Here is a 9,776-nt window from a genome sequence, read left to right as displayed (position 1 = left end):
TATAAAATATTATGTAAGTATGTTTAGGATTGTTTGTTTTTTTCAATCATCCTGTTTGTAACTTACTAAGGCATTTCAGTACAAAGGCTCATATTTTTTACAGCTTTAGAAAATCATTACACTATTTCTTTGAAACGCTCTTCCCCTGAACTTCTAGTCACATAGTGCTGAGTTCTTAGTCAATACCTATTACCTACTTCATCTACAGATACCAAATATTGACGGGTAACATATATTTATGGTTTAAAATATGTGGGAAATAATAAAATGCCAGGCCTAGGCATAACATACCAACATATCAATAATCAATATCAATAATACTTACAGGTAAAAAAAATTTAAATATACCAACTTTAAAAAAAAGAGATTTCCAGTGAGTTTAAAAAAAGGACTAGCTTTGAAATCAAATATATAAGTATGTTGAAAGTCAAATGATGGGAGGAGATATACCATGCAACCATTAATAAAAAGCATAAGTGGCTACATTAATATCTAATAATGTAGACTTAAGAGTAAGTAAAATTACCAGAGACAAAGAAAAACATTACGTAAAGATAAAAAGATCAAACTACCAGGAATGCATAATGATAATAAATAGGTTACCCACTAAACAACAGAGACTTCAAGTATGTGAAGCAAAAACTGATAGAGCTAAAAGGAAAAGTTAACATTCACAATCCTATAGCTGAGGACTTTAACAATCTCCTTGCAACAGCTGTTGGAACCAGTCAGAAAATTAGCAAGTGCACAGAAGTTCTGAACAACGTAATCAACTAACAGTATCCAATTGAAATATACAGAACATTCCAGCCAACAACAGCAAGACATCTACCAAGGTAGATCATATTCTGGGCCATAAAACAAACCTCAATAAGCTTAAAAGAAATGAAATCATACAGGTTCTTTTCTCTGATCATTATGGAATTAAAGTAGAAATCTATAACAAAAAGACAGCTGTCAAACTTGTAATTCTTTGGAAATTAAATACAACTTCTGAATAGTCCATGGATCAAAGAGGATGACTCAAATGAAATAAAACATAGAACTAAATGAAATTTAAAAGTCAGTGTATCAAAATGTGCAGGGTAAATCTAAAGTAGTGTTCAGAGGCAAAGTAGATTTAAATTCTTACATTAGAAATGAAAAAAGGCCTCAAATCTAATCCAAGTTCCTATTTCAAGACACTAGAAGAAGGAGAGTAAAACAAACAAAAGACCCCAAAGCAAGCAGAAGGAAAGAAATAGCAAATATAATTACGGAAATCTATGAAATTGAAAGTAGGAATATAATAAAATCAGTGAAACAAAAAGTTGATTCTTCAAAAATAAGAAAGTTGATAAAATTGTGGCAAGACTGACAACAATAAAAAGAACACAAATGACTAGTATTAGAAATAGAATAGGAAATAGCAGCCTATATTCTAGAGCCATTAAAAAGAAAGGAAACACTATGAAAACTTAATATTTATAAATTTGGTACGTTAAACCAGGTACTGGAAAATCCAAACTACTAAAACTCATCTAAGCTTGAATAGAGAAACTGCATAGATCTATAATCACTAAAGAAGTTGAATTTAGGCTCTTCCTGAAAAGAAAATTTCAAGGCCAACTTGTTTCTCTGGAGAGTTCTATTAAGTATTTAAAGAAAAATAGTACCAACATTATGTAATCACTTCCAGAAAATAGAAGAAAAGCACTTCCCAACTCATTTCATGAAGGTTAAGATTACCCTAATAACTTCACCAGAAGATAGTAAAAAAAAAAAAAAAGACACTAGAGAACAGTATCTTTCATGAATATAGATACAAAAACTCTTAGGAAGATATAAAAATCCAATGATATGTAAAAATAATTATTGTGTTATTAGCAAGTGGGATTTATGCCAAGTATGCAAAGCTGGTACAACACTTGAAAATCAATGTGATTCACTGTATCTACAATTAAAAGAAGGCAAAACCATATGATCATATCAAGTGACACACAGAAAAGCACTTGACAGAAATCCAACATCCATTCATGACAGAACTCTCAGCAAATTAGGACTAGAAGGGCGTTACCTTAACTTGATGAAAAGCATCTACAAAAAAACAACTGCTAACATCACAGTTATTTCTGAAAAATGAAATTTATAGGGGTAAAAATGAAATAGGCTGGGAGAATTTTATGTGATTTGTTGCTTCAGAGGCAATTATGTAGAGGCAATAAAATATATTACTAAATCTGAGTTGTTGAAGAAACCTGCTTTATTAAAATTTCAATGATAGGAGCAACTGACAGCTTTGAATTATTTAGTGGTAAGAAATGATTAGGTGTCAGTATGATAACCTTTCCAGCAAGAGAGTGGTGTGGTTGGAACTGCTAACTCTGATGCAACTCAAGAACAAATAGAAATTGATAAAAATCAGCATTATCTATACATTGGCTGTATTAACTAAGGCTCTTCCAGATTTTTTATAAAACTAATTTAGTTCATATGTTGACATAATAATACTCACTAGTACCTTTTGACCACCTGGCCACCATCCCATTCCTCTGTTCAGAGATAATCAGTTTGTTGTGATTTCTTTCCCATATATTATAAACATATAAAAATATATAGGCATTGGGATATACATTTGCTTACACAAAGGGGGTTATACTAGAAACATTGTTTTGTAACATGCTTATTGACCTTAATATCTCATGTATCCCAATGCCTACTGATGGACCTTATTCTTTTTCTTCTGCATGCTATTCCAGTGAATTTATTTAAATTGGTCCTCTATTGAACATTTTCCCCAGCTTTATTGAGATATAATTGACATACAACATTGTGTAAGTTTAAGGTATGCATGTGATGTTTTGATATACATAAATATTGGGAAATGATTACTATAGTAAAGTTAGTTACTGTGTCCATAGCCTTAAATTGTTGCTGTGTGTGTGTGTGTGTGTGTGTGTGTGTGTAGTGAGAACATTTACAATCTACTCTCTGGCAACTTTCAAGTATACAGTACAATGTTATTAACTATAGTCACCATGATGTACATTAGTATTGATGAACATTTATGTTGTGTTCAGATTTTTGTTTTGGGGACTAATGCTGCAATACATATCCTTGTCTATATGTGTCCTTATATTTGAGCATATCCTTGGAGGTGAGATCACTCTAAGTGGTAAGAATATTGATTAATACTGACTTTCAGAGAGGTTATAAAAATTCATTTCCTCACAAACATTATAAGAGGATTCCTGTTTCTCTACATCTTCACTAACATTAGATATCATCAAGTCTTTTTAATGTTTTCTATCTATAGATGAGAATAATATGCTATTGCTTAATTTGTATTTCTTAGTTATGAGCGATGGTAGGCAATTTTTTTACGGGTTAATAACTTGGTTGTTTGTGAAACATCTTCATATACTTTGCCCATTTTTCTATTGTGAGAATTTATCTAACTTATAAAAGTTAATTAAATATTAAAGAAGAAGTTTTGTTTGACATAGGTGATAAAATATTTTTCTTTTTGATCCCTGGACTATTTTGAATTTTGTAGGAGTTTTACTTGGGGAAACATAGAACTTAAAAAAAAGTGCTTTTAGTTAAATTTATTACTCCTTGTTTCCAGGATGTTGTGGTTTCGTGTCGGCTTTAGAAAATTTTATCCCTACAAAATTATTTTTATTTTTATTTATTTATTTTTAAAGATTTTTTGTTGTTGTTGTTGTTGTTGTTGTCCAAGGTTTATTGAAGATATTACAGCACAGCAGAAAGATTCAAACGGCTCCACGTGGTGTTTTGAAATTCATCCCAACTGTAGGCTGAGTGACCTGCCGGTTGGACAGACTGCCAAAGTCCAAGAGTTTCAACATTTCCTTAGTGTCAGGGTCTACTTCAATGATCTCCTGATCCAGGGCTGAGACCTCGGGCACGTAATTATCCCTCCTTTCTCTCTCCTCCTCCTGCAGCTTGATGGAGATGCCTCGCACCGGGCCCCTCTGAATCCGCTTCATCAGGTGTGTGACATAGCCTGCGATCTTGTTGCGGAGCTTCTTGCTGGGGATGATGGCGATCTCCTCGCACACGCGCTTGTTGGTGTGGAAGTCGTTGCTCAGGCGCGTGTAGTACTTCTCAATGATGACCCGGGCCGCCTTCTTCACGGTTTTGGTGCGGACGCGGCCCATGTTGGCGGGTATAGTAAAAACTATTTTTAAAGATTTTATTTATTTATTTGACAGAGAGAGACACAGCGAGAGAGGGAATACAAGCAGGGGGAGCGGGAGAGGGAGAAGCAGGCTTCCCGCAGAGCAGGGAGCCTGATGCAGGGCTCGATCCCAGGACCCTGGGATCATGACCTGAGCCGAAGGCAGACGCTTAATGACTGAGCCACCCAGGTGCCCCCCTACAAAATTATTTTTAAAATTAACCTGAACATTCTTCTAGTCTTTAGTTGGTTTTTTCTCCATTTTAAATTTGGCATATCATGAATTTATTCTGTATAAAGAAGGAAGTAGGGCCTAGCCTGACCCTTATGGTAATATTCTTTGCCAGGAGTAAAACAACATACATGACAACTCACATTTTTTCCTCGCTAATTTAAAAGTATACCTTTATCATACACATTTTCATATGTATTTCTGGATACCTTGTTTCATTCCAGGGGTGCCCTATTCATTTCTGTATTGTACAACCACGGGAGCTTTATAGCATGCTTGATATAGTGTAGCAATAATCTCTTCATTAATTGCCTCTTTTCAGATATATTTCTTGGTTATTGCCACATTTACTCATTCACATCAACTTTATGGTCATTTTAACAAATTATACAAATTAGCCTATTTGTTGCTTGATTGAAATTACATGAATATAAGATCAACTTAGAAAAATTATCATCTATTCATGAATAAGTTTATTCCTAAAGGTTTAAAACATTTCTGTTGACGCAAAAATGAGAATTTTTTCATATTTATAAGTTTATTGTTTATATTTAGGAAATCTGAATATACTATGCACATTGCTACTATATCATCAAAAAATATTAGGAGCAACAAAAATTATTTTAAATTTATTATATCTAAAAATGTATTCATTGAACAAAATAAAATCAAATATACATACGACACTGTGTGCAATGAGATGTACAAATGTTTTGGGGATCAAAATAAATGTTTTTGGAAGTCGCTCTAAAATTCCAGGATTCTCTGATTAGTAGTTTTTCAAATGAAGTACTTCATGTACTTCATTTTTTTATTTTATTATGTTATATTAATCACCATACATTACATCATTAGTTTTTGATGTAGTGTTCCATGATTCATTGTTTGCGTATAACACCCAGTGCTCCATTCAGTACGTGCCCTCTTTAATACCCATCACCAGGCTAACCCATCCCCCCACCCCCTCCCCTCTAGAACCCTCAGTTTGTTTCTCAGAGTCCATAGTCTCTCATGGTTCATCTCCCCCTCCGATTCCGCCCCCTTCATTTTTCCCTTCCTGCTATCATCATCTTCTTCTTCTTCTTCTTCTTCTTTTTTTTTTTTTTTTTACATATAATGTGTTATTTATTTCAGAGGTACAGGTCTGTGATTCAACAGTCTTGCACAATTCACAGTGCTCACCATAGCACATACCCTCCCCAATGTCTATCACCCAGCCACCCCATCCCTCCCACCCCCCACCATTCCAGCAACCCTCACTTTGTTTCCTGAGATTAAGAATTCCTCATATCAGTGAGGTCATATGATACATGTCTTTCTCTGATCGACTTATTTCACTCAGCATGACACCCTCTAGTTCCATCCACGTCGTTGCAAATGGCAAGATTTCATTCCTTTTGATGGCTGCATAATAGTCCATTGTGTATATATACCACATCTTCTTTATCCATTCATCTGTCAATAGACATCTTGGCTATTTCCCTAGTCTGACTATTGTGGACATAGCTGCTGTAAACATCGGGGTGCATGTACCCCTTTGGATCACTACGTTTGTATCTTTGGAGTAAATACCCAGTAGTACAATTGCTGGGTCATATGGTAACTCTACTGTCAACTTTTTGAGGAACCTCCATACTGTTTTCCAGAGTGGCTGCACCAGCTTGCATTCCCACCAACAGTGTAGGAGGGTTCCCCTTTCTCCGCAAACCCACCAACATCTGTCATTTCCTGACTTGTTAATTTTAGCCATTCTGACGGGTGTGAGGTGGTATCTCATTGAGGTTTTGATTTGGATTTCCCTGATGTTGAGCAATGTTGAGCACTTTTTCATGTCTTTTGGCCATTTGGATGTCTTCTTTGGAAAAATGTTTGTTCATGTCTTCTGCCCATTTCTTGATTAGATCATTTGTTCTTTGGGTGTTGAGTTGGATAAGTTCTTTATAGATTTGGGATACTAGCCCTTTATCTGATAAGTCATTTGCAAATATCTTCTCCCATTCTATCGGTTGTCTTTGGTTTTGTTGAACTGTTTCATTTGTTTCCATGAATTTTTTTAAATTCTTCTTTAATTTCCTGGTTGACCCATTCATTCTTTAGTAGGATGCTCTTTAGCCTCCATGTATTTGAGTTCTTTCCGACTTTCCTCTTGGATTCAGTTCTAGTTTGAAAGCATTGTGTCCAAAAATATGCAGGGAATGATCCCAGTCTTTTGGTACCGGTTGAGACCTGATTTGTGACCTAGGATTTGATCTATTCTGGAGAATGTTCCATGGGCACTAGAGAAGAATGTGTATTCCATTGCTTTGGGATGGAATGTTCTGAATATATCTGTGAAGTCCATTTGGTCCAGTGTGTCATTTAAAGTCTTTACTTCCTTGTTGATCTTTTGCTTAGATGATCTGTCCATTTCAGTGAGGGGGGTGTTAAAGTCCCCCACTATAATAGTATTGTTGTCAATGTGTTTCTTTGCTTTTTTATTAATTGGCTTATATAATTGGCTGCTCCCATGTAGGGAGCATAGATATTTACAATTGTTAGATCTTCTTGTTGGATGGACCCTTTAAGTATGAAATAGTGTCCTTCCTCATCTCTTATTATAGTCTTTGGCTTAAAATCTAATTTGTCTGATATAAGAATTACCACCCCAGCTTTCTTTTGGTGTCCATTAGCATGGTAAATGGTTTTCCACCCCCTCACTTTCAATGTGGGGGTGTCTTTGGGTCTAAAATGAGTCTCCTGCAGACAGCATATCGTTGGTCTTGTTTTTTTATCCAATCTGATACCTTGTGTCTTTTGATTGGGGCATTTAGCCCATTTACAATCAGGATAACTATTGAAAGATATGAATTTAGTGCCATTGTAGTACCTGTAAGGTGACTGTTCCTGTATATTGTCTGTGTTCCTTTCTGGTCTATGTTACTTTTAGGCTCTCTCTTTGCTTAGAGACCCCTTTCAATATATCTTATAGGGCTGGTTTTGTGTTTGCTAATTCTTTTGGTTTTTGTTTGTCCTGGAAGCTTTTTATCTCTCCTTCTATTTTCAAAGACAGCCTAGCTGGATATAATATTCTTGGCTGCATATTTTTCTCATTTAGTGCTCTGAATATATCATGCCAGTCATTTCTGGTCTGCCAGGTCTCTGTGGATAGGTCTGTTGCCAATCTAATGTTTCTACCACTGTAGGTTACAGATCTCTTATCCCAAGCTGCTTTCAGGATTTTCTCTTTGTCTCTGAGACTTTTAAGTTTTACTATTAGATGTCAGGGTGTTGACCTGTTTTTATTGATTTTGAGAGGGGTTCTCTGTGCCTCCTGGATTTTGATGCCTGTTTCCTTCCCCACATTAGGCAAGTTCTCTGCTATAATTTGCTCCAATGTACCTTCTGCCCCTCTCTCTCTTTCTTCTTCTGGGATCCCAATTATTCTAATATTGTTTTGTCTTATGGTATCACTTATCTCCTGAATTCTGCCCTTGTGATCCAGTAGTTGTTTATCTCTCTTTTTCTCAGCTGCTTTATTTTCCATCATTTGGTCTTCTATATCACTGATTCTCTCTTCTGCCTCATTTATCCTAGCAGTTAGAGCCTCCATTTTTTATTGCCCCTCATTAATAGATTTCGACTTGGTTAGGTTTTAGTTTTTATTTCTCCAGAAAGTATTTCTCTAATATCTTCCATGCTTTTTTCAAGCCCAGCTGGTATCTTTAAAATCATCATTCTGAACTCTAGTTCCAACATCTTACTAATATCCATATTGATTAGGTCCCTGGCAGTCTGTACTGCCTCTTGTTCTTTTTTTTTTTTTTTTTTTTTGAGGTGATTTTTTTTCCGTCTTGTCATTTTGTCCAGAGGAGAATAGATGAATGAGAGAACAAAATGCTAACCTGGTAACAATGACCCCAGAAAAATATACACTAAACAAATCAGAAGAGACCTGAAACTGGGGAAAAAGAAAGCGAAAGAAAGAAAAAAGAAACAGAAAAAGAAAAAGATTAAAAAAAAAACCAAAAAACAAAAACAGAATATGGTCAAATATGATCAGGCTGCTGCATAGATCAGTGCCACACACTAGATTTTGGGTATATTTTGGTCTGTTAGAAGAAAGTGCCTCCCAAAATTTTAAAGAAAGAAAAACTTATATATGTACAAAAATAAGGGTAAACACAATGAAGGGATGGAATATGACTGTAAAGATGAAAATTATAAAAGATTTTATAAAAGGAATTGATAAGAAGTTAGTTGAAAAAAGAAAGAAGAGGAGTTAAAAAAAAGGGGAGAGAATGTGATCAGGCAGGAGAGTAGAACAAAGCCATACACTAGAGATTTAGGGTATATTTCGGTCTGTTAGAAGAAACTGTATCCCAAAATTTTAAAGAGAGAACAACTTATATATATACAAAAAATAAGCTTAACTACTACGAAAGGAGAGAATATGACTCTAAAAATGAAAAATAAAAAAGATTTTTTAAAAAGGGATTGATAAGATTTTGGTTGAAAAAGGGAAAAAGAAAAATTCAAAAAAATTTTAAAAAATTAACTTTGAAAGACTAAAGAATCATGGGAAAAAAGCCATGAATTCTATGTGCAGTATTCCCCTAGCACTGGAGTTCTGCCGTTCTGCCTGTTGCTGTTGCCGTGGTTCCCAAATGTCTTTGTCGGAGGCGGAATTGCCCCGCCCTTGTGAGTCCGGGCTAAGCAATCTGCTCGGGTTTGCTCTCGGGAGCTTTTGTTCCCTGCAAGCTCTCGGTACAGCTTTGGAGGAGGAGAGTGAAAATGGTGGCCTCCCAATCTCCACCCAGAGGAGCCGAGAACTCGGGGCCCCGCTCCTCAGTGCGCCCGCAGAGAAAAGCAGTCCCGTCTCCCCGGTCTCCGGCCGCACTCCGTGCTCACCCGGCCTGTGACCGAGCGTTTCTATCTCTGGCACCCGACCCCGTGTGGAGTCTCCAAACCCAGCAGATCCCTGCGGTGCGCTCCCGCGCCGCTCCTCCCGGGGGAGGAAGGGGAGTCTCCCTGGCTCTGCCGCTTGTTGGGTCCCTGCTGGAGGAGCAGTGGCCTGACTGGGCCACGGATCACGGTTTATGGCAACCCCGAGCTGAGAGACCACTCCTTGGCTCCGTCTCTGCAGCTGGCTTCCCCTGCTCCGATACCTGGGAGCTCTCCCGCACTCAGGCACCCCCGGTCTTTCTGTGACCCCGAGGGTCCCGAGACCACACTGTCCTGCGAGGGTTCCACCCCCCGCTTAGCCACTGCAGCGATGACCCTCAGCGGTGCCGACTTCTAAAAGTTCTGATTTTGTGCTCCACGGCTCTATCACTTGATGGTAGTGGCTGACAGAGGCCCCCTCCCCTACCGTCTAACCTCCTG

The 9,776-nt window shown here is 37.0% G+C and overlaps 1 protein-coding gene across 1 annotated transcript; it reads right to left on the bottom strand.

Moving 5' to 3' along the window:
* Positions 1-3,709: 3,709 nt before the first annotated feature.
* On the bottom strand, positions 3,710-4,177 carry LOC113928971 (40S ribosomal protein S17-like). The gene has a single exon (XM_035727771.1). The coding sequence runs from the start codon at positions 4,161-4,163 to the stop codon at positions 3,756-3,758; it is 408 nt and encodes a 135-aa protein (XP_035583664.1). The 5' UTR covers positions 4,164-4,177; the 3' UTR covers positions 3,710-3,755.
* Positions 4,178-9,776: the final 5,599 nt, after the last annotated feature.

This window comes from Zalophus californianus, chromosome 5, assembly GCF_009762305.2.
Source record: "Zalophus californianus isolate mZalCal1 chromosome 5, mZalCal1.pri.v2, whole genome shotgun sequence".
In the NCBI taxonomy this organism is placed as follows: Eukaryota; Metazoa; Chordata; class Mammalia; order Carnivora; family Otariidae; genus Zalophus; species Zalophus californianus.
This window is presented reverse-complemented; position numbering and strand designations above follow the sequence as displayed.